At 44.2% G+C, this 25,986-nt stretch overlaps 1 protein-coding gene across 1 annotated transcript in view; it reads left to right on the top strand.

The window, feature by feature from the left end:
- Positions 1–25,986, top strand: part of srrm3 (serine/arginine repetitive matrix 3) — a 65,191-nt gene that overhangs the window by 19,559 nt on the left and 19,646 nt on the right. Inside the window, exons 4-5 of the mRNA XM_038988520.1 lie at positions 10,551–10,652; positions 20,249–20,365. Coding sequence (XP_038844448.1) covers positions 10,551–10,652; positions 20,249–20,365 — 219 coding nt within the window. The remainder of the gene's footprint in view (positions 1–10,550; positions 10,653–20,248; positions 20,366–25,986) is intronic.

Here is a 25,986-nt window from a genome sequence, read left to right on the forward strand (position 1 = left end):
CCTGACATTTAATCCTAGTAAAAATTCCCTGTCTTAGGTCAGTTAGGATCACCACTTTTTTTTAAGAATGTGAAATGTCAGAATAATAATAGAGAGAATGATTAATTTCAGCTTTTATTTCTTTCATCACATTCCCAGTGGGTCAGAAGTTTACATACACTCAATTAGTATTTGATAGCATTGCCTTTAAATTGTTTAACTTGGGTCAAATGTTTCAGGTAGCCTTCCACAAGCCCATTCCTTCTGACAGAGCTGGTGTAACTGAGTCAGGTTTGTAGGCTTCCTTGCTAGCACACACTTTTTCAGTTCTGCCCACAAATGTTCTATAGGATTGAGGTCAGGGCTTTGTGATGGCCACTCCAATACCTTGACTTTGTTGTCCTTAAGCTATTTTGCCACAACTTTGGAAGTATGCTTGGGGTCGTTGTCCATTTGGAAGACCCATTTGCGACCAAGCTTTAGCTTCCTGACTGATGTCTTGAGATGTTGCTTCAATATATCCACATCATACTCTTTCCTCACGATGCTATCTATTTTGTGAAGTGCACCAGTCCCTCCAGCAGCAAAGCACCCCCACAACATGATGCTGCCACCCCCGGGCTTCACGGTTGGGATGGTGTTCCTCGGCTTGCAAGCCTCCCCCTTTTTCCTCAAACATAACGATGGTCATTATGACCAAACAGTTCTATTTTTGTTTCATCAGACCAGATGACATTTCTCCAAAAAGTACGATCTTTGTCCCCATGTGCTGTTGCAAACCATAGTCTGGCTTTTTTATGGCGGTTTTGGAGCAGTGGCATCTTCCTTGCTGAGCGGCCTTTCAGGTTATGTCGATATAGGACTCATTTTACTGTGGATATAGATACTTTTGTACCTGTTTCCTTCAGCATCTTCACAAGGTCCTTTGCTGTTATTCTGGGATTTATTTGCACTTTTCGCACCAAAGGACATTCATCTCTAGGAGACAGAACGTGTCGTTTTCCTGAGCGGTATGATGGCTGCGTGGTCCCATGGTGTTTATACTTTTGTACTACTGTTTGTACAGATGAACGTGGTACCTTCAGGCATTTGGAAATTGCTCCCAAGGATGAACCAGACTTGTAGAGGTCTACAATTTCTTTTCTGAGGTCTTGGCTGATTTCTTTTGATTTTCCCATGATGTCAAGCAAAGAGGCACTGAGTTTGAAGTTAGGCCTTGAAATACATCCACAGGTACACCTCCAATTGACTCAAATTATGTCAATTAGCCTATCAGAAGTTTCTAAAGCCATGACATACTTTTCTGGAATTTTCCAAGCTGTTTAAAGGCACAGTCAAATTAGTGTATGTAAACTTTTGACCCACTGGAATTGGGATACAGTGAATTATAAGTGAATAATCTGTCTGTAAACAATTGTTGGAAAAATTACTTGTGTCATGCACAAAGTAGATGTCCTAACCGACTTGCCAAAACTATAGTTTGTTAACAAGAAATTTGTGGAGTGGTTGAAAAACAAGTTTTAATGACTCCAACCTAAGTGTGTGTAAACGTCCGACTTCAACTGTACTTCTGGTGTACCAAAATGCAATGATGCTGTCGATCTGATCGAGGTGTTAGAGACAGACAGGATGAAATAGAAAAATCAAGGGAGGAATATAGCAAGGAAGTCTTGTTAAAAGAGGGGACGGTGTCTAGCTACTGTCACATGAAGTTGTATAGAGAGAGCGAAAGATCTTTCTCATTATGAAGAAGTCTTCTGAGGAGAGTGTTTTCCACCGCCAAGTAGGGACAAGCTCTTTGTAAAGTCTGCAGGGATTAATCCCCACCAAGCAGGAGCAGGAGGGATTTACTAGGCTAAGAGAAAATGCTCCTCTTATTCAATGTCACCAAGTTCAGCACTAGCCCCAGAACTGTTTGCTCTGTCTTGCCAACGCCACATGACAATGGCATCAAATGAGTTGGCAAGACAGCACAAACACAACTGGGACTCAGGCTATAGTTGCCTACCCTATGTGAATCTGACTTGAATCTGCTTTGGACCACCTAACCACCGTGTTTATTCCCCCAAATGTTGTTCCTATTGGTCAAGGTCTTAGTGAGGATGAGCAATCAGAAAGAGAGGCAGAGAATTGGTGCACTGTCATGTCATCCGCGGATCTGCTTATCCTCCTAGAGCTGCTGCTGTGTGGGAGATGTAGAGGGCAGCTTTGTGAAGAAATCCGGTAGTCTCCTCTCTCCACACACCTCTCTCTCTCTCTCTCTCTGCTCTTTCTCTTTCCATCTTCCTCCCGCTCTCTCTGCCTTTCTCGACTCTACAGTATAAGCACATCTCACTTGAACATGTGCAACTTTATAATTTGTTATTCAATTAAATTCCTGATTAAAATTTTCTCCTCCACATGAGAGTTGAACCATTTCATTATGAAGTTGTTGCTGGTCTTTTAATTTGGTCTCTGAAATTGAAATCAATATCACTACCCCTCTTCACCAAACCCAAAGCCACTCAATCTTACTAACTACATCATATTGGCATAAACTTATTGCACAAGTATTGATGGCCACTGCCTTTGTCCGACGTGTGCTACGGCTGCACCTGGGGATGTGAGTTGAGACGGTGTAAGAACAGTCTCTCTCTCTAGCCCAGAGACATAAGCTGTGTTCGAATACCCATACTAACATACTGTATACTACCTACTTAATGAGTATATACTGCATACTATTAGTTCATTTTAGTATACTATAAACAAACAGTATGCTTTCAGTTGAGTGTACTAGCTCTTCACATGTCTACCGGAAGTTGATGCTGTTGCTATGCAACCTCTTGGTAGCTAGTTAGTTAGCATAAAAAATGACTAGTTTGACATTTTACGACTTCGGGTGTGTTCTTTAAATTCAATCTGGAGTGCGAGAGTGCGCTTGTAAATTCAGAGTGTTGTCAGATTGTCCGTTTGTAAATTCAGAGCGTTTTGCTCTTGGAGCGTACACTGGAAGCTCGGGCCGAGGAGTAGGGTTGATTTGAGCGTTCTGACCTTACAACGGTAGTCAAGCACCTAAGCTAACGTTGGCTAGCTACTTCCAGACACAAATGGGACCACTCTGGCCATTTTACTCGCCCTCGCAGAGCTGGTTAGGCTGTTCTCATGTTATCCAGAGCGTTGGTGACTGTAACTGTGCTGCTTGCAACAATTTAATTACGCTTTTTTGCCGACGTTTACTGACACTGGCCATATTCAACGGGTGGTGAGCACTCGTAAATTCATTATTCTGCTCTCTGGTACACTTAGACGAGTCCTCTGAAATCTGAAATCGGAGTAGATAGCCAGAGCGAATTTACAAAAGCACCCGAATGTCCATTGAGAATGCACAATGTCTATACCATTTAGCTAAGCTGAGAATGACGGGAATAGTCAAGTCAATAAATGTTGGGTGGGTAGTTAGTTAGCCTATAGTTATTATACTGGCAAGTTTGATGTATAAGTAGCCAACTAATGTTAGGTAGCTAGCTAACGACATACCGGTACATACTGCTGTAATGATACGCTATGTGGTTCGTAAGGACAGCGTAGCTAACAAATTGTCAGGCACTATAAGGTGTAAGGTAACTTATTTTAAAAGTCATTACTTTATTACATTGCTCAACATTCTTAACATTTGTCATAATTAGTTAAAGTAATGAATTTGTATCCGCTCTCGTTGTACTTCAACTACATATTTCCCACCATTTTCTTCAAATCTGGAAACGATGTGAAGCCACGCCCATTTCCTGAAGAATTGCATTATGGACCCTAAAGTACGGAAAAAGTGTCCTCTACGTGTATACTTCATATTTTGTCGAATTTTGTACGACATCGGGGAACTTCTGGCATACTATATCCATACTATGACCAATAAGCATACTATAATACTCAACTGACATCACAAATACACTGCTCAAAAAAATAAAGGGAACACTTAAACAACACAATGTAACTCCAAGTCAATCACACTTCTGTGAAATCAAACTGTCCACTTAGGAAGCAACACTGATTGACAATAAATTTCACATGCTGTTGTGCAAATGGAATAGACAAAAGGTGGAAATTATAGGCAATTAGCAAGACACCCCCAATAAAGGAGTGATTCTGCAGGTGGTGACCACAGACCACTTCTCAATTCCTATGCTTCCTGGCTGATGTTTTGGTCACTTTTGAATGCTGGCGGTGCTCTCACTCTAGTGGTAGCATGAGACGGAGTCTACAACCCACACAAGTGGCTCAGGTAGTGCAGCTCATCCAGGATGGCACATCAATGTGAGCTGTGGCAAGAAGGTTTGCTGTGTCTGTCAGCGTAGTGTCCAGAGCATGGAGGCGCTACCAGGAGACAGGCCAGTACATCAGGAGACGTGGAGGAGGCCGTAGGAGGGCAACAACCCAGCAGCAGGACCGCTACCTCCGCCTTTGTGCAAGGAGGAGCACTGCCAGAGCCCTGCAAAATGACCTCCAGCAGGCCACAAATGTGCATGTGTCAGCATATGGTCTCACAAGGGCTCTGAGGATCTCATCTCGGTACCTAATGGCAGTCAGGCTACCTCTGGCGAGCACATGGAGGGCTGTGCGGCCCCACAAAGAAATGCCACCCCACACCATGACTGACCCACCGCCAAACCGGTCATGCTGGAGGATGTTGCAGGCAGCAGAACGTTCTCCACGGCGTCTCCAGACTCTGTCACGTCTGTCACATGTGCTCATGTGCTCAGTGTGAACCTGCTTTCATCTGTGGAGCACAGGGCGCCAGTGGCAAATTTGCCAATCTTGGTGTTCTCTGGCAAATGCCAAACGTCCTGCACGGTGTTGGGCTGTAAGCACAACCCCCACCTGTGGACGTCGGGCCCTCATACCACCCTCATGGAGTCTGTTTCTGACCGTTTGAGCAGACACATGCACATTTGTGGCCTGCTGGAGGTAATTTTGCAGGGCTCTGGCAGTGCTCCTCCTTGCACAAAGGCGGAGGTAGCGTTCCTGCTGCTGGGTTGTTGCCCTCCTACGGCTTCCTCCACGTCTCCTGATGTACTGGCCTGTCTCCTGGTAGCGCCTCCATGCTCTGGACACTACGCTGACAGACACAGCAAACCTTCTTGCCACAGCTCGCATTGATGTGCCATCCTGGATGAGCTGCACTACCTGAGCCACTTGTGTGGGTTGTAGACTCCGTCTCATGCTACCACTAGAGTGAGAGCACCGCCAGCATTCAAAAGTGACCAAAACATCAGCCAGGAAGCATAGGAATTGAGAAGTGGTCTGTGGTCTGTGGTCACCACCTGCAGAATCACTCCTTTATTGGGGGTGTCTTGCTAATTGCCTATAATTTCCACCTTTTGTCTATTCCATTTGCACAACAGCATGTGAAATTTATTGTCAATCAGTGTTGCTTCCTAAGTGGACAGTTTGATTTCACAGAAGTGTGATTGACTTGGAGTTACATTGTGTTGTTTAAGTGTTCCCTTTATTTTTTTGAGCAGTGTAGTATGGTTACTGCGGTTAGTATGAGTATTCGAACACAGCTCTAGATTTTTTTTTTATGTGTATCACTTCGCTTTGACAACACTGACCTTGTCATTCATGCCATTTAAAGCATTTTGAATTTGATTTCCCTGAGCCTCTAGCTAATGGAGACTCTTTCTCTCTCTCTAGCTTCTGTCTAATTACTTCAATCAGGCTGTTTAATCGAGGTGATTTGTCAGGGCTGTGCTGGCGGGACAGGAACAGGGAGCCAGTCTGTCTGATATACTGTATGCCCCAGTCAGTCACCGTGACTGTGTATGTTGAGGGCAATGGGGCTGGCAAAATTGGCCCTCAACTCATCTAGCGTATCTATCGCTGCTGACTCTCTACTGTATGGACACACACACACTCGCACACACACACACAATCCACACTCAGTTTAACATTAATTTAAACAGGTGTGTGTGTGTGTGTGTGTGTGTGTGTGTGTGTGTGTGTGTGTGTGTGTGTGTGTGTGTGTGTGTGTGTGTGTGTGTGTGTGTGTGTGTGTGTGTGTGTGTGTGTGTGTGTGTGTGTGTGTAAACAGGCCTTCAAGGCAGATACTTCAGGCACAACAGCACTAATTAACAGACAGAATCAGAGATGTGAAGTTTGGCTGCTAGTCCACTAATAGCCCCTGAAAAAAAACTCAAAACATCACCATTTATGCACAATGATTTTAAGTTTAGAATTGACTTTTTTTTACCACTCTAATGCAACTGAAAAAAGCAAGCTCACATCTGAGAGACCCAGAAAGGACAGATTTTGTTGTGTTACGGAACTGAATAAGGAATAATTCCCAGTAGCTATTTGTCTGTGAATAGGCTCTAGTTTACCATGAATACATTTAGATCGCCCTTTTTTAGAAAAGAGGTGTACCCCTGCACATTGACTTGGCACCGGTACTCCTTGTATATAGCCTCGTTATTGTTATTTTATTTTGTTACCATTTCCCCCCCAAAAATCGTATTTTCCTGTTTCTTTATTTATTTTTGACTCTGCATTGCTGGGAAAGGGCTCGACAGCATTTCACAGTAAAGTCTACACCTGTTGTATTCGGCGCATGTGACAAATAACATTTTGATTGATCTTTGTGTAACCGGTGTGAAATGGCTGGATAGTTTGCGGTGCGCGCTAGTGGCATTTCAATCAGTGATGTCACTCACTCTGAGACCTTGAAGTAGTTGTTTCTCTTGCTCTGCAAGAGTTGCGGTTTTTGTGGAGCGATAGGTAACGATGATTCAAAGTCGACTGTTGTTGATCTGTGTAGGGGGTTCCTGTTTCGATCCCAGGTTGGGGCGAGGAGAGGGACAGAAGGAATACTGTTACATTTCTGTCTGAAATGAAGAGAGAAAAAAGATAATCAAAATGCATAACCTCTGCAGAGAGGCCTGGAATCTCAAACAAACATCTTCTGGTCAGTAGATCCACAGGTATATTCTAGCCCCACAGCACATCAACCTCAACCCCGGTGTTGTTGTAAAACCACAGCCGTTACACGCACCGTTAAGCGTACGCCCACTGCCCATGGTTAGCCAATCCCCTCAGACCATCCCGCAGGGTAGAACAAACGGGGAGAACGGAGGTGTCTGACTTTAGGCTTGGCTGCGCCACAAAACCATGTGAGAGGAGTCCAGAGAGGGAGGAGACTGTCGTGTATATTCTACACAGGGACACTTGAAGTCAATTTTAAATGAATCATTGTATAGTAACAGCAAGCTTGAGAGGTCACAGTCAAACTTAGATGCATAAAGTACCAGTCTGAAGTGAGCTCCACCAGGGCAGTCCCGTTAGTTCTCTTATATACTGCTTACACAGACAAGTTATATTTGCATGATTTAGCTTATTCGTCATTAATTCATCATTAAAGTTTGGTTCATGCATGTGACCGACCAATACCTCACAAGGCTTCTTCTCTCCAAGCTGAGACCTTGAAACGGAGATATCCTTTCATTCTCAAAACAAGGTTCTGTGCGTACTGCCAAATTGCAGATACTGATGGTGAGGATTCGTTCAATCAGAAATTGGTTATTAGAAAAGCACAAACATAACATTTTCCATCACAAAACGGTGGAGGAGGAGGAGCCAGGAGGGTGAGGAAGAGGAGACAAGGGGAGGAATAGGAGAAGAGAGGAGGAGGAGGCGGACATTACAGTACACTATAACTATCCGTTCCACAGAGCTCTTATAGCTTCGGGTTGTGAGTCTGACACCTTATTTATGTCTTTACACGAGCTGTCAGTAAACGGAGCGAGTGTCAAGCGTTAATATACCTCAGCCTGCTATCATCAGGACAGTGAAGTGTGAAGGAAGGAGAGCGCCTAAAGCCAAGCATTTTGTTTTGGTGTGTGAGAGCATTAGTGCACAATACGAGCCTATTCTATTTGAAGGCTTTTCACCTCTTTTTATAGCACTGTCAAGGCATGGTAGGGTAGAACACACTGTAGAACCCACACCCAGACATAGTATATATGTCTAGTGACTACAGTGATGCACACAAACACAGTAAAGTAACATTACGTATGGTGATGGGGCCGGCCTCATGCATGGAAAGATATAAATATAAAGTGAGTTGAGTTCTTTGCCACTCTGCTGTGTTTGTGATGTGGCTGACAAGCCCTGCTAGGCTGAGAAATTACTAGAGATTGCTATAGAGCTGGGAATGACTGGTGTGGTGTCTCACACACACACACACACACACACACACACACACACACACACACACACACACACACACACACACACACACACACACACACACACACACACACACACACACACACACACACACACAGAGATTACAGTAGAGCAGGGAGTGACTAGTGGTGGTGTCACACTGGGCTGTCTCTGTTCTGTACTGTCAGACCTCCTAGACCACTACCTTAATCTCCTGTCCCTAGCCGCGGTACTGATAGCGCTGGGCAATTCTGGGATAAATGGACACAGCACCTACACAGCTTTCTGGTCTGGTTCAGACTACTGCTATTATTTTCACTATTTACTGGGATTGGTGCCGTGACTGACTGGCAATGAACAAAGAGAGTCTCTTTTACTGAGTGGGAATGTGTTTCAGCACCAACCACCAGTGGACAGCTCCCGCAGTGTGTTCAGTTCAGCAGCTTTTGAATGTGTTTCAGCACCGACCACCAGTGGACAGCTCCCGCAGTGTGTTCAGTTCAGCAGCTTTTGCTACACCTACAGAGAAAGATAGTGCCATTGAAACAACTGATAGAGAGAGCATGTTGTAAAATGCTAAGTAGCAGATTGACAAATACTAAAATACAAGATATTGAACAAAAGGAATCATACAGACGGTCGTCCTTCATTCCTTCCACAGCTCTCTCTGCATTTGACCTTGAGTTGTGTTCTAAATAGCTCCTCTGTGATGCTCGCTGAACAGTTTTCCTTCTCAGAGACTGTGTGCTCTGTGTTCTTCTGGCAGTCCTCCAATAGAACTAACTGGCAGGGAGTCATGACTCCCATCCAGAACTGTACAATCTGTGTGTGGACATTGGAGCGGTTGTCAGTGGTAATGTCTGAACGGGTTTGTTACTTGTTTTCCACCCACATACAAATACAGTATATCTAGCACTGCATTAGTTAACTTGGCCACAAAACATACATTCAATAGGCAATTATCCCACTCAGGTTCTTCTAACATAAAGTATACGTATATACCACAGCAATCCTATTAAATTACTAATATGTCAATCTGAGTTTTACCACAGAGATCCTATTAAATTACTAATATGTTAACCTGAGTTTCACCACAGAGATCCTATTAAATGACTAATATGTCAATCTATGAGTTTCACCACAGAGATCCTATTAAATTACTAATATGTCAATCTGAGTTTCACCACCGAGATCCTATTAAATTACTATGAGTTTCACCCCCACATGATGGTGACCCACAGGATTCTAGCCAATGCTGATAACGTTGAGAAATTGGCTAACAGGATTGAGTGTATTGATGTGTTGTGTACCACTGGCGTTTCTAGTGAGATCCACCCCTATTTCTGCTGTCAGAATAAAACATGGCATGTAGAAAGGGGCATCAAGGAATGACTCTGGGGAATTGGTGATCTAGCAAAGTGAATCATCTGACACATGCGCACGCCACACGCACGCATGCCCACACACCGAGAATCATCTCTCTCTCACATGTGTGTACACACACAAACACAGGGGCCGGAAGGAAGGACTAGGGAGATTTTAAGTTGAGCTGGCACAGCAAATCACCTGCATTTCCTTTCCCAAGTTGTGTCGTGTATCAATTAAGCCATACTAAGGGAAACACATTCCACTACATATGGTTTCTGGCCAGCCATCTTATCCCCTTCTGGTCAAGCTGTACATTTATGCCCCCCGTTTGGAGATGACGTGGCGTTACACACGCACCAGCGCCCGTTGTGACAGATGGCGATAAGCCTTGCTGCTCTCTCTGATAGGACGGGAAACGTGTGATATTGAAAATGACTAGCCGTGTGTGTGTGTGTGTGATGCTGTTGCTGTCTGTGCCTGGCTATATTCTCCATCTCCTGTCTATACCATGTCTTAGTCACTAAGACTTAGTGGTTCCCATATTTTGCCTTCGCCATGACAGTTAGCCATCACTCCACCTCACTGCCTTGCAGTCCTGCCCTGTCTGCTCTGCTCCACCGAGTAAATCAACTGTGTGTGTGTGTGTGTGTGTGTGTGTGTGTGTGTGTGTGTGTGTGTGTGTGTGTGTGTGTGTGTGTGTGTGTGTGTGTGTGTGTGTGTGTGTGTGTTAATATCCTCATGGGTACCAGAAGTCCGAGTAAAACAAGGTAAGTTCTCACTCATTTCCCACATCCCCACGAGGACAAAAGCTATTTTAAGCTTACAGGTTAGGTTTAGGGTTAGGGAAAATAGGATTTTGAGTTGAAATCAATTTTAGGTCCCCTCAAGGATAGTTAAACATATTCTGTGTGCGTGCTTGCGTGTGTGCCTGCGACTGTGTGTGTCTCTGTGTGTGCCTTGAGTGTGTTGTTGGTCTACTCCCACTGAGTATGTGTTCTCTCCTGTAGGTACTCTGAGGAGGAGATCAGGCAGAAGGTCGGCACCTTCAGACAGATGCTGATGGAGAAAGAGGGTGTAATCACCAGAGAGGGAACACACACACGCCCACCGTAAGTCACACTCTCCTCCGTATCGCTCTGTTGCTCTCTCTTTCTCTCTATATCTGTTTCTCTCTCTGTCTCTATTTCTGTCTCTCTCCCTCCTTTCAGGCTGTATCACAACCAGCCATGATTGGGAGTCCCATAGGGCGGCGCACAATTGACCCAGCGTCATCTGGGTTTGGCCGGTATAGGCCGTCATTTTAAATAATAATTTGTTCTTAACTGACTTGCCTAAAATAAAGGTTAAAATGTATATACAGTTGAAGTCGGAAGTTTACATACACTTAGGTTGGAGTCATTAAAACTCGTTTTTCAACCACTCTACAAATTTCTTGTTAACAAACTATAGTTTTGGCAAGTCGGTTAGGACATCTACTTTGTGCATGACACAAGTAATTTTTCCAACAATTGTTTACAGACAGATTATTTCACTTATAATTCACTCTTTCACAATTCCAGTGGGTCAGAAGTTTACATACACTAAGTTGACTGTGCCTTTAAACAGCTTGGAAAATTCCAGAAAATTATGTCATGGCTTTAGAAGCCTCTGGCTAATTGACATCATTTGAGTCAATTGAAGGTGTACCTGTGGATGTATTTCAAGGCCTACATTCAAACTCAATGCCTCTTTGCTTGACATCATGGGAAAATCAAAAGAAATCAGCCAAGACCTCAGAAAAAAATGGTAGACCTCCACAAGTCTGGTTCATCATTGAGAGCAATTTCCAAACGCCTGAAGGTACCACGTTCATCTGTACAAACAATAATACAAAAGTATAAACACCATGGGACCACGCAGCCGTCATACCGCTCAGGAAGGAGACGCGTTCTGTCTCCTAGAGATGAACGTACTTTGGTGCGAAAAGTGCAAATCAATCCCAGAACAACAGCAAAGGACCTTGTGAAGATGCTGGAGGAAACAGGTACAAAAGTATCTATATCCACAGTAAAACGAGTCCTATATCGACATAACCTGAAAGGCCGCTCAGCAAGGAAGAAGCCACTGCTCCAAAACCGCCATAAAAAATACAGACTACGGTTTGCAACAGCACATGAGGACAAAGATTGTACTTTTTGGAGAAATGTCCTCTGGTCTGATAAAACAAAAATAGAACTGTTTGGCCATAATGACCATCGTTATGTTTGGAGGAAAAAGGGGGAGGCTTGCAAGCCGAAGAACACCATTCCAACCGTGAAGCATGGGGGTGGCAGCATCATGTTGTGGGGGTGATTTGCTGCAGGAGGGACTGGTGCTCTTCACAAAATAGATGGCATCATGAGGAAAGAAAATGATGTGGATATATTGAAGCAACATCTCAAGACATAAGTCAGGAAGTTAAAGCTTGGTTGCAAATGGGTCTTCCAAATGGACAATGACCACAAGCATACTTCCAAAGTTGTGGCAAAATGGCTTAAGGACAACAAAGTCAAGGTATTGGAGTGGCAATCACAAAGCCCTGACCTCAATCCTATGGAACACATTGTGGGCAGAACTGAAAAAACGTGTGCGAGCAAGGAGGCCTACAAACCTGACTCAGTTACACCAGCTCTGTCAGGAGGAATGGTCCAAAATCCACCCAACTTATTGTGGGAATCTTGTGGAAGGTTACCCGAAACGTTTGACTCAAGTTAAACCATTTAAAGGCAATGCTACCAAATACGAATTGAGTGTATGTAAACTTCTGACCCACTGGGAATGTGATGAAATAAATAAAAGCTGAAATTAGTCATTCTCTCTACTATTATTCTGGCATTTCAGTCTTAAAATCAAGTGGTGATCCTAACTGACCTAAGACAGGGAATTTTTACTAGGAATAAATGTCAGTAATTGTGAAAACCTGAGTTTAAATGTATTTGGCTAAGATGTATGTAAACTTCCGACTTCAACTGTATATATATATATATATACTGTATATATACAGTGGGGCAAAAAAGTATTTAGTCAGCCACCAATTGTGCAAGTTCTCCCACTTAAAAAGATGAGAGAGGCCTGTAATTTTCATCATAGGTACACTTCAACTATGACAGACAAAATGAGAAAAAAAATCCAGAAACTCACATTGTAGGATTTTTAATTAATTAATTTGCAAATGATGGTGGAAAATAAGTATTTGGTCACCTACAAACAAGCAAGATTTCTGGCTCTCACAGACCTGTAACTTCTTCTTTAAGAGGCTCCTCTGTCCTCCACTCGTTACCTGTATTAATGGCACCTGTTTGAACTTGTTATCAGTATAAAAGACACCTGTCCACAACCTCAAACAGTCACACTCCAAACTCCACTATGGCCAAGACCAAAGAGCTGTCAAAGGACACCAGAAACAAAATTGTAGACCTGCACCAGGCTGGGAAGACTGAATCTGCAATAGGTAAGCAGCTTGGTTTGAAGAAATCAACTGTGGGAGCAATTATTAGGAAATGGAAGACATACAAGACCACTGATAATCTCCCTCGATCTGGGGCTCCACGCAAGATCTCACCCCGTGGGGTCAAAATGATCACAAGAACGGTGAGCAAAAATCCCAGAACCACACGGGGGGACCTAGTGAATGACCTGCAGAGAGCTGGGACCAAAGTAACAAAGCCTACCATTAGTAACACACTACGCCGCCAGGGACTCAAATCCTGCAGTGCCAGACGTGTCCCCCTGTTTAAGCCAGTACATGTCCAGGCCCGTCTGAAGTTTGCTAGAGAGCATTTGGATGATCCAGAAGAAGATTGGGAGAATGTCATATGGTCAGATGAAACCAAAATATAACTTTTTGGTAAAAACTCAACTCGTTGTGTTTGGAGGACAAAGAATGCTGAGTTGCATCCAAAGAACACCATACCTACTGTGAAGCATGGGGGTGGAAACATCATGCTTTGGGGCTGTTTTTCTGCAAATGGACCAGGACGACTGATCCGTGTAAAGGAAAGAATGAATGGGGCCATGTATCGTGAGATTTTGAGTGAAAACCTCCTTCCATCAGCAAGGGCATTGAAGATGAAATGTGGCTGGGTCTTTCAGCATGACAATGATCCCAAACACACCGCCCGGGCAACGAAGGAGTGGCTTTGTAAGAAGCATTTCAAGGTCCTGGAGTGGCCTAGCCAGTCTCCAGATCTCAACCCCATAGAAAATCTTTGGAGGGAGTTGAAAGTCCGTGTTGCCCAGCAACAGCCCCAAAACATCACTGCTCTAGAGGAGATCTGCATGGAGGAATGGGCCAAAATACCAGCAACAGTGTGTGAAAACCTTGTGAAGACTTACAGAAAACGTTTGACCTCTGTCATTGCCAACAAAGGGTATATAACAAAGTATTGAGATAAACTTTTGTTGACCAAATACTTATTTTCCACCATAATTTGCAAATAAATTCATTAAAAATCTTACAATGTGATTTTCTGGATTTTTTTTTCTCATTTTGTCTGTCATAGTTGAAGTGTACCTATGATGAAAATTACAGGCCTCTCTCATCTTTTTAAGTGGGAGAACTTGCACAATTGGTGGCTGACTAAATACTTTTTTTCCCCACTGTACATACTGTATATAATATATATAATTCACACATGCTAACCCACTTCATATCGCTACGTGTATTTTCAGTAAAATTTTCCCTCTGCCCCTTCCCTATGCCCCATGCATCAATTGAAATAGAATATGAGCATAGCCAGAAGGTTATCACTGAGCACCCTTCCTATTTTATAGGCCTGTCAGATCAGGTTCTCCAGTCCTGTCGTCCCATCTCAGAGCTAATGATGTGGAATGTTTCTGATGCCCCGTATCATCACAGAGGGCTGACTAATGACTGTCTCTCTCTGGCATGCATTGTCACCTTGGCTGTGACCTGACGTTTGCCTATGCATCAATTCTGAGAGAGAGAGAGTGAGAGAGAGAGAGAGAGAGAGAGAGAGAGAGAGAGAGAGAGAGAGAGAGAGAGAGAGAGAGAGAGAGAGAGAGAGAGAGAGAGAGAGAGAGAGAGAGAGAGAGAGAGAGAGAGAGAGAGAGAGAGAGATGAATTTGGCCCTGTTCCTGAGGCATAGACATAATTCTCCCTTCTGCGGCATTCAGAGCTCAGGAAAGCCTTGGTGTGGAAAATTGAGACAGGAGGGTAGCAATTAGCAAAAGAGTTTGCTCCTTTGAGCCAAGTTTACTGACTCTCACTGTTTCTCACACACACATACGCACATTTTAGTCATTTAGCAGAAGCTCTTATCCGGAGCGACTTACAGTAGTGAGTGCGTACATTTTCATATTTGTTCGTACTGATCCCCTGTGGGAATCAAACCCACAACCCTGGCGTTGCAAGTGCCATGCTCTACCAACTGAGCCACACAGGACCCAAACACACACACACATTTTGAATTAGTGTCTTGGAGACTTTATAACTTCCTCCTGTGGTTTCCATGGGGATAAGGAGCAGCAGGGTGCAGTAGTAGCAGTTTGCTTGTCTGTTGTTTCATGCAGGACCATCAGAATGCTACTGCTCCCATAGGCAATAATGTCTGCTCTGCATTGACCAATCATGATCAGACCTCAGCAAAAAGCCTTCCTCATTAGTGATTCTGACCAGGAAGAACACGCACAGATTCTGCAGAACATGCAATAACCACCACCATGTGACAGTCTTTATCCCTACTGCCAAGTGTTCCTCGTATTTCAGTTCCACCATGCTCCTCCATTGATTTCAGCCTGAGCTCAGGGGATGGTAGGATACGAACACAAACTCTCTCTCTCTCTCTCTCTCTCTCTCTCTCTCTCTCTCTCTCTCTCTCTCTCTGCCTCTCTCTCTCTCTCTCTCTCTCTGCCTCTCTCTCTCTCTCTCTCTCTCTCTCTCTCTCTCTGCCTCTCTCTCTCTCTCTCTCTCTCTCTCTCTCTCTCTCTCTCTCTCTCTCTCTCTCTCTCTCTCTCTCTCTCTCTCTGCTTGTGTCTGTCTGTTTTGTATGTAATTTGCAAAATCTATGTAGGCTGAATTCTAATATACTCTCAGTATGTTTGTCATATTTTTGCTGTTGTAAAGAGAATAGGAAATGCAGATGATTTTGGTGTTGGGCAAGGCTATGTATGTCTGTGCACATGGAAGTCAGTGATTTATCTTTACTGTAGGTTAATGAGGTAATACAAATGTGATGTGACTGCAATGTGACAAATTATTAGGCCCTTAGTTGACTAAAATGGCCCACAGACAATAACTAGATGAAATCATTAATCAAATGGCAAAAATGTGACTAAGACCTAATACTATTTTAGTCAAATAACTAAGACTAGACAAAAAACTAAAGGAGTGCCAAAATTCACATTGCTTCAGAGACCCTAAAATGGTTCCCCTATGGCAGGGGTGTCAAACTCCAAGGAGGGCAGAGTGTCTGTGGGTTTTTGGGTTTTCCTTTCAATTAAGACCTACACAAACACGTGAGGGGAGTTGCAACAATTTCAACGATTTTACGGAGTTACAGTTCATATATGGAAACCAGTCAATTTAAATAAATTCATTAGGCCCTAATCTATGGATTTTACATGACTGGGCAGGGGTGCAGCCAGTCTGGGCTGGGCTAGCGTGGTTACACTGGGTCTGCGGTTGGGAGGCCAGTTGGACGTACTGCCAAATTTGCTAAAACGACGTTGGAGGCAGCTTATGGTAGAGAAATTAACATTAAATTCTCTGGCAACAGCTCTGGTGGACATTCCTACAGTCAGCATGCCAATTGCATGCTCCCTCAACTTGAGACATCTGTGGCATTGTGTTGTGTGACAAAACGGCACATTTTTATTGTCCCCAGCACAAGGTCAGGTGGCGGGACTATTTTGGCAAAGGAGAAATGCTCACTAACAGAGATGGAAAGCTTTTTGTGTGTATGGAACATTTCTTTTATTTCAGCAAATTGTTTTATTTCACCTTTATTTAACCAGGTAGGCCAGTTGAGAACAAGTTCTCATTTACAACTGCGACCAGGCCAAGATAAAGCAAAGTAGTGCGACAAAAAACAACAACACAGAGTTACACATAAACAAACGTACAGTCAATAACACAATATAAAAGAAAAATAGAAAAATCTATGTACAGTGTGTGCAAATGTAGAGGTAGGCAATAAATAGGCCATAGAGGCGAAATAATTACAATTTAGCATTAATACTGGAGTGACAGATGTGCAGATGATGATGTGCAAGTAGAGATACGGGGGTGCAAAAGAGCAAGAGGGTAAGTAATAATATGGGGATGAGGTAGTTGGGTGTGCTATTTACAGATTGGCAGGTACAGTGATGGCAGGTACAGGTACAGTGATCGGTAAGCTGCTCTAACAGCTGATGCTTAAAGTTAGAGAGGGAGATATAAGACTCCAGCTTCAGAGATTTTTGCAATTCGTTCCATTCATTCCAGTCAGAACTGGAAGGAAAGGCGGCCAAAGTAAGTGTTGGCTTTGGGGATGACCAGTGCAATATACCTGCTGGAGCGCATGCTACGGGTGGATGTTGCGATCGGTAGGATAGTCAGTTTTATGGTTGTATGTTTGGCAGCATGAGTGAAGGGGGCTTTGTTGCGAAATAGGAAGCCGATTCTAGATTTTATTTTGGATTGGAGATGCTTAATGTGACTCTGGAAGGAGAGTTTACAGTCTAACCAGACACCTAGGTATTTGTAGTTGTCCACATATTCTAGGTCAGAACCGTCCAGAATAGTGATGCTAGTCGGGCGGGAGGGTGCGGGCAGCAATCGGTTGAAGAGCATGCACTTAGTTTTACTAGCATCAAAAGCAGTTGGAGGCCACGGAAGGAGTGTTGTATGGCGTTGAAGCTCGTTTGGAGGTTTGTTAGCACATCACCAGAGGAACAGAGGAGTAGGATAAGAGTACGGCTGAAGGCTAAAAGAACTGGTCGTCTAGTGCATTCGGAACAGAGAGTAAAGGGAACAGATTTCTGGGCGCGGAAGAATAGATTCAAGGCATAATGTCAGACATGGTAGGATGTGAGTACAGTGGAGGTAAGCCTAGGCATTGAGTGACGATGAGAGAGGTTTTGTCTCTAGAGGCACCATTTAAGCCAGGTGAGGTCACCGCATGTGTGGGGGGTGGAACAAAAGGGCTAGCTAAGACATATTGAGCAGGGCTGGAGGCTCTACAGTGAAATAAGACAAAAATGACTAACCAAAACAGCAATAGACAAGGCATATTGACATTAGGGAAAGGCATGTGTAGCCGAGTGATCAAAGGGTCCAGTGAGTAGCTAGGCGAGCTGGAGGCACGGCGATTCAGACTCAGGAGGACGTCGCAACGGGAGAGCCTGTTGAAACCCCCTCAGACGGTTACGTCGGCAGACCAGTCTTGATGGATCGGCGGGGCTCCGTGTTGGCAGCAAAGGGTACAGGCCAATTGGCAAAAGAGGTATTGAAGCCCAGGAATTGTCTGAAGGTTCTCTTCGCCTAGCCGGGAGATGGGCCTTGCTCGAGGCTAGCACCAGGCTAACTGGTGCTTGCTTCTGGACAGAGACTTTAGACAGGAGTAGCAACTCGGATAGCAGCTAGATAGCTGCAATGATCCGGAGTAAAGGTAGCTTGTGGTAGGAGCTTGTGGTAGGAATCCGGAGATGTGGTAGAGAAAAGCAGTCCGATATGCTCTGGGTTGAAATCGCGCTGTGCAGACTGGCAAGAATTGACCGGGCTGAGGCTGGCAGATGTCCGAGTTAACGGTGATGACCGCTAGCAGTGGCTAACTGACTACTAGCTAGTAGCTAGTTAGCTGGCAATCTTATGAAGGGGGTTCCGGTACTAAAGTATAAACAAATAGCAGGTCCATACCACATTGGGTGAGGCGGGTTGCAGGAGAGTATGATTAGTCCGTAGATGGAAATTGAGATTAAAAATGTTACAAATATATATGAACTATATACGAAGAAAAACGATATATACACAGGACGGGACAAGACAATCAGAACAGACATCCCACTGCTACGCCATCTTGGAAATGGGGACCAACACCTAAAACCTGGGACAAACCTGGACAAACACTTTATATGTTGCATTTATATTTTTGTTCAGTATAACTATTGACCTTAATTCATCAATAAAGTACAAGGGTGGAGCGAAAACCCGCGGACACTCAGCCCTCTGTGGAATGAGTTTGACACCCCTGCCCTATGGTATCGTTCTCAAGAACCTTATTTGGTTCCAACTTGCACCTTTATTTTTAATTGTACATTGAAAACCCAGAGCATCCATCTTCATTCTTCTTAACTCTGATGTTGAACTCGCTCTCACACCAACACTACTTAGTACTTACAGCTAGCTGTCTTGTCTATTTCCATCTCCTTCAGCTTTCAAGGGAGTTCTTGTTTTCACTGATTTGAAATCTCTTCAGATTTCAGGCTGAAAATTATCATACCTCTCTAACTAAATTAGACCAGGGCATGCATCTATCTCTAAGGTGTGCATGTGGTTATTTAATATTTGTCTGTTATGCGCTACACTATTGTGATCAGTGGTGCTCAGACAATTAACAGGTTTGCTGTCCTCCTCTCCCAAACGAACAGAGCTACGAAAGGGACCGCCTCCCCCCTTCATTGCAAAGGATGAAACATGTTTTATTGTCACATACACAGGATAGGTGCAGGAAAATGTGTTGTTTTACAGGGTCAGCCATAGTAGTAGGGTTAAGTGCCTTGCTCGAGGGCACATTGACTGATTTTTCACCTTGTCGGCTCAGGTATTCAAACCAGCGACCTTTCAGTTACTGTCCCAATGCTCTAACCGCCAGGCTACCTGTCGCCTCAACCCCTCACACACAAACAATTGTGACAGGATTATTAATAAGAATGATTCGAACATGTTTCAACTCTTAAATGTTATGGAATGTTGCTATATGTTCCTGCTGTATAGCTTATGTAATAGCCTAACATGAAAGAATTGACAGGTCAATTACTTTTTTACATTTACCTAATTAATGTAGATCCAATAAACAATGTTATAATGTGGTTAATGTGTTGTGTTTATATGCAGGCATTATAACCCCCACCTTGACAGATGATAAACAATGCAGGGGTCCAGTTAGGACAGTGAATTTTATACTGTGGAGTTAATTCCCTTAAGGCAGCTGTTTGGAATTGAATTAATCAGACGTTAACACGTTGTTGTTATAAATAAACTTCGTTGAATGGTAATCTTTTAAAATGTTCACGCGTTCACACGTTCAATGGCTCATTTATGGCATTCATCACCCCTCATATGCGTGCGCGTGTTCCATGTGCCCTCCTCTCTCTGTGTGGGTGTACTGTTCTTGGCCAGATGAGATGGATCAGCAGAGGGCACATGGTGCAGGCCAGGAAGGGAAAGGGATGGGGGGATTAGGGGGGGGGGGGGGGGGGGGGGGGGGGGATTTTAGATTTTAGTTATTTTATTTGTGCTCCGACAATAACATTTGGACTCGGATAAGTAAAAGATTTGTGTTCGAATAAATGATTTTGTAGCACAGAATGTTTAGAAAATAGGGTTAATTTTCGGAGTCGTTCTGAGCCGTATGCAGCTGCAGTGTTCCTCAGTTCTTGTCATTCTTACCACACATACACCCAATTCCTGGTCCCTGGTCTCCCATTGGCTGCTTCCAGTGACCTGTGACCTGTGTTTTCCCTGTAGGATCAAACACATAGTCCATGGAGAGCATGGTGAGGAGCAGACCGACCCAGCCCTGGCTGAAGGTTACCAGGAGGACGCAGACAGGCACGGAGACTACTACGATAAAGACGGTTATAGGTATGGAACAATCACACGTATTCTCACTCATACAGACACATGTATACTACACACACATTTATATTTGCATGTACGCACGCATGCACACACACAAAAACACAATCACACACACACTCGCTGACCAATAACTGAGAATGGTCTTGGAGGGGATGGCTGCCGTTTTGCGTGCTCCTAAACAACTGTGCTATCTTATTCGTTTTTTCACATGTTTGTAACTTATTTTTTAAACTTATTTTGTACATAATGTTGCTGCTACCGTCTCTTATGACCGACAATAACTTCTGGACATCAGAACAGCGATAACTCACCTCGAACTGGACAAAGTTTTTTTCTTTAACGAGTCCGACGCAAAGGATATACTGCTTTCTTGAGAACTGGCCCAAATCCCTTTAATTTGCGTAAAGAAAAGACGGAGAAAAAGGGGACGGAGGTCGGGCTGCCTTCTGAGAATATGTAGGCGAGTGACTTAACCTCCACTACCATCCTTTCTATTGGCCAACGTGCAATCATTGGAGAAAAAAATAGATAGTGGAGGTTTAATGTCCCGTTAAACTGTAATATCTTATGTTTCACGAGTCGTGGCTGAGCGACGACACGGATAATATAGAGCTGGTGGGATTTTCCATGTATTGGCAGGACAGAGAAGCTACGTCTGGTAAGATGAGGGACAGGGGTGTGTGTCTATTTGTCAATAACAGCTGGTGTGCGATGTCTAATATTAAAGAAGTCTCAAGGTATTGCTCGCCTGAGGTAGAATACCTTATGATAAGCTGTAGACCACATTATCTACCAAGAGAGTTCTCATCTATATTATTCGTAGCTGTCTATTTACCACCACAAACCGATGCTGGCACTAAGACGAGCTGTATAAGGCCATAAGCAAGCAAGAGAATGCTCATCCAGAAGTGGCGCTCCTAGTGGCCACGCTCCTAGTGGCCACAATCCGTTTGACCTCATTTCTACCAGCATGTCACATGTGCAACCAGAGGGAAAAAAACTCTAGACCACCTTTACTCCACACACAGTGATGCATACAAAGCAAAGCTCTCCCCCGCCCTCCATTTGGCAAATCTGACCATAATTCTATCCTCCTGATTCCTGCCTACAAGCAAAAACTCAAGCAGGAAGTACCAGTGACTCGCTCAATACGGAAGTGGTCAGATGATGCAGATGCTACGCTACAGGACTGTTTGGCTAGCACAGACTGGAATATGTTCCGTGATTCATCCAATGGCATTGAGGAGTATACCACCTCAGTCATCGACTTCATCAATAAGTGCATTGATGACATCGTCCCCACAGTGACCGTACGTACATATCCCAACCAGAAGCCATGGATTACAGACAACATCCGCATCGAGCTAAAGGCTAGAGCTTCCGCTTTTAAGGAGTGGGACACTAATCCAGACGCTTGTAAGAAATCCCGCTACACCCTCAAACAAACCATCAAACATTCAAAGCGTCAATACAGGATTAAGATTGAATCCTACTACACCAGCTCTGACGATCGTCGGATGTGGCAGGGCTTGAAAACTATTACGGACTACAAAGGGAAACCCAGCCATGAGCTGCCCAATGACGCGAGCCTACCAGATGTGCTAAATGCCTTTTATGCTAGCTTCGAGGCAAGCAACCCTGAAACATGCATGGGAGCACCAGCTGTTCCAGACGACTGTGTGATAACGCTCTCGGTAGGCGAAGTGATCAAGCCCTTTATACAGGTCAACATTCACAAAGCCACGGGGCCAGACAGATTACCAGGACGTGTACGCAAAGCATGTGCAGACCAACTGGCAAGTGTCTTCACTGACATTTTCAACCTCTCCCTGACCTAGTTTGTAATACCTACATGTGTCAAGCAGACCAGCATAGTCCCTGTGCCCAAGGAAGCGAAGGTAACCTGCCTAAATGATTACTGCCCCGTAGCACTCAGGTCGATAGCCATGAAGTGCTTTGAAAGGCTAGTCATGGCTCACATCAACAGCATCATCCTGGACACTCTAGACCCACTCCAATTCGCATACCGCCCCAACAGATCCACAGATGACGCAATCTCAATCGCGCTCCACACTGCCCTTTCCCACCTGGACAAAAGGAACACCTATGTGAGAATGCTGTTCCTTGACTACAGCTCAGCGTTCAAAACCATAGTGCCCACAAAGCTCATCACTACGCTAAGGACCCTGGGACTAAACACCTCCCTCTGCAACTGGATCCTGGACTTCCTGATGGGCCGCCCCCCAGGTGGTAAGGTTAGGCAACAACACGTCTGCCACGCTGATCCACAACACAGGGGCCCTCAGGGGTGTGTGCTTAGTCCCCTCCTGTACTCCCTGTTCAACCTCGACTCCGTGGCCAAGCACAACTCCAACACCATCATTAACTTTGCTGACGACACAACAGTGGTAGGCCTGATTAGCAACAACGATGAGACAGCCTACTATAGGGAGGAGGTCAGAGACCTGGCAGTGTGTTGCCAGGACAACAACCTCTCCCTCAATGTGAGCAAGACAAAGGAGCTGATCGTGGACAACAGGAAAAGGCGGGCCAAATGGATCTCCATTGACATTGACGGGGCTGTAGTGGAGCCAGTCGAGAGTTTCAAGTTCCTTGGTGTCCACATAACCATCAAACTATCATGGTCCAAACACATCAAGACAGTCGTGAAGAGGGCACGACAACACCTTCAGGAGACTGAAAAGATTTGGCATAGGTTCCCAGATCCTCAAAAGGTTCTACAGCTGCACCATCGAGAGCATCCTGACCAGTTGCGTCACCGCCTGGTATGGCAACTGCTCGGCATCTGACCGTAAGGCGCTACAGAGGGTTGTGCGTACGACCCAGTACATCACTGGGGCCAAGCTTCCTGACATCCAGGACCTATATACTTGGCGGTGTCAGAGGAAAGCCCCAAAAAATGTAAAAGACTCCAGTCACCCAAGTCATAGACTGTTCTCTCTGCTACCGCACGGCAAGCGGTACCGGAGCACCAAGTCTAGAACCAAAAGGCTCCTCAACAGCTTCTACCCCCAAGCCATAAGACTGCAGAACAATTCATCAAATGGCCACCCGGAATATTTACATTGACCACCCCCATTTGTTTTTACACTGCTGCTACTTGCTGTTTATTATCTATGCATAGTCACTTTACCCCTACATGTACAAATTACCTAACCGGTACCCGCGTACGTTGACTCGGTACCGGTACCCACTGTATATAGCCTCGTTATTGTTATTTTATTGTGTTACTTTTTATTATGTTTTACTTTAGTTTATTTGGTAAATATTTTCTTAACACTTTCTTCAACTGCATTGTTGGTTAAGGTCTTGTAAGTAAGCATTTCACGGTAAGGTCTACACCTGTTGTATTCGGTGCTTGTGACAAATAAAGTTTGATTTGATATGGTACCATTTTAGCCGGGCCGGTGAAATGTACCTCCATTTACGTTTTTGGTCATCGCTTCCCCTATGTTGTGTCTACATGGCCCCAAAACAGCTTAACATTTTTGTATTTGTTTTGGCAACACATTTAATCAACTACCAAAACCATATAGCCTTTTGTTTATGATTACAAAAATTTGGAAAAAACGCCAACATTTGCAGTAAAATGTTGATATTTTCACTTTCAAAGGGTTGTATTAAATACAACGTTCTTTTTTACACTCTAAAAAAGCTATATGCGTTTTCCCTAAAGTCTACTGATTACAATAATACATATGATTAATACATATGATATTATTTACTGTGTCACTTTTAAGAAATGTCAGGAAGCCTGCCCCATACACCACTCCTACACAGCACATGTGTGCCACAGATAGGGGAGCGGAGGTGGGAGGCCTGCCAGTACAGGAGCTTACCTCCAAGCCCTCCGGAGAGGATGTAGTCCATGCTGTCAGCGATTAAGGTCTGCGGTACACACACACACACACACACACACACACACACACACACACACACACACACACACACACACACATGCACGCGCATAGACAGACACAAGTACAGACAAAGCTCGCACGCACACACACTACCCACCTCTTGAGATGGAAATCCAATCAGCCTTTACCTCATCCTCTCCATGTGGCCTTTGCCATTTCATATACACTAAATATACAAAAGTATGTGGACACCCCTTCAAATTAGTGGATGTGACTATTTCAGCTACACCCGTTGTTGATAGGTGTATAAAATTGAGCACACAGCCATGCAATCTCCATAGACAAAACTTGGCCAACATCATTGCCCGACCTCACTAATGCTATTGTGGCTGAATGGAAGCTAGTCCCTGCAATGTTCCAACATCTAGTGTAAAGCCTTCCCAGAAGTGGAGGCTGTTATAGCAGCAAAGGAGGGACCAACTCCACATTAATGCCCATGATTTTGGAATGAGATGTTTGACGAGCAGGTGTCCACATACTTTTGGTCATGTAGTGTATATGCAGATTAGATAGATATCAGTTGAAGAGGGCTCTTCAGACCAAGTGCTATAGCCTTCAGAATGCACCCCCACACAAATACACACACTCAGTACAGGGAATTCTGACATACACTACACTACATTGTTGTTTGTCTTTTGAAGTATAGCCAATACACCATGGATTCATTAGAATGTATTATCGGAATTACATTTTCCCAGAAATTAATAATTGTATGCCAGATTGCCAGAGGCAGTATGAAGTGGTACGCTCCCATGCACTTGCATGCACAGTATGGATTGTCGCATCACTCAAAGGAAATTAAGCTTGCTCGCCTGGAGAAAATCTTGCCACCAGCTGATCAATTTATTTGTGACTGAAGATTACTGTAATGACAAACGCTTGTATGTTTCGCTCACTGAACACTCCCCCCTCCAACTCTCTCATTTCTCTTTCTCTCTCTCTCTTTCTCTCTCTCTCTCTCTCTCTCTCTCTCTCTTTCTTTCCCTCTCTCTCTGTCTCTCTCCCTCTCGCTCTCTGCCTGGCTACCATAGAATGAAGAGGAAATCTAGCAGCTCTCCATCTCCTCGACCAAAGAAGAGGAAGAAAAAGAAATCTGGTCGCAGAAGGAGTCGGTCAGTGGCCTCAATAGATGTAGAACTATTCTTCCTCAGTGATGAGATATGCATTATGCTGTTGTTACATTGCATTTGAATCGTTGCATATGTATTGTGTGTGTACTCCCTTTAAACCCGAAGATGGGCAGGGCCGTGGACACCGACGTGATGGTAGATACAGATTGGAATTGAAAAAGAGTAAGACAGCTCCCTGGTTTTCCATCAAGGGAGTGAGAGAGATTGGTCTGGATGACAGACAGAGAGAGAGAGGCAGTGCTACAGATGAAAGCGAGAGACCGACTGTAGGGAGAGAAGGACACAGGTGACTAGAGACATGTACGACACATAGAAATCTCTGGCCGCTCTCAAGGACTCTTGGTGAGGAGAACTGGCAAAGCTACTAGAGGAAATGTAATGATGAAATGTAAAGAATAGAATGGAGGACTGGGTTCGTTGTTCGCTTTGACAGTACAGACAATTCTCTGAAGAAATCATGTATGAGTGGCCCTGCTATATCATTCATAGTGGCAAGGTTAGAGGTGTGCTTTGCGACGTTTTCTTAACAATCTTTCAATTCCTTCTGGATAAG

The sequence above is a fragment of the Salvelinus namaycush genome, chromosome 3 (genome assembly GCF_016432855.1).
Source record: "Salvelinus namaycush isolate Seneca chromosome 3, SaNama_1.0, whole genome shotgun sequence".
Taxonomy (NCBI): domain Eukaryota; kingdom Metazoa; phylum Chordata; class Actinopteri; order Salmoniformes; family Salmonidae; genus Salvelinus; species Salvelinus namaycush.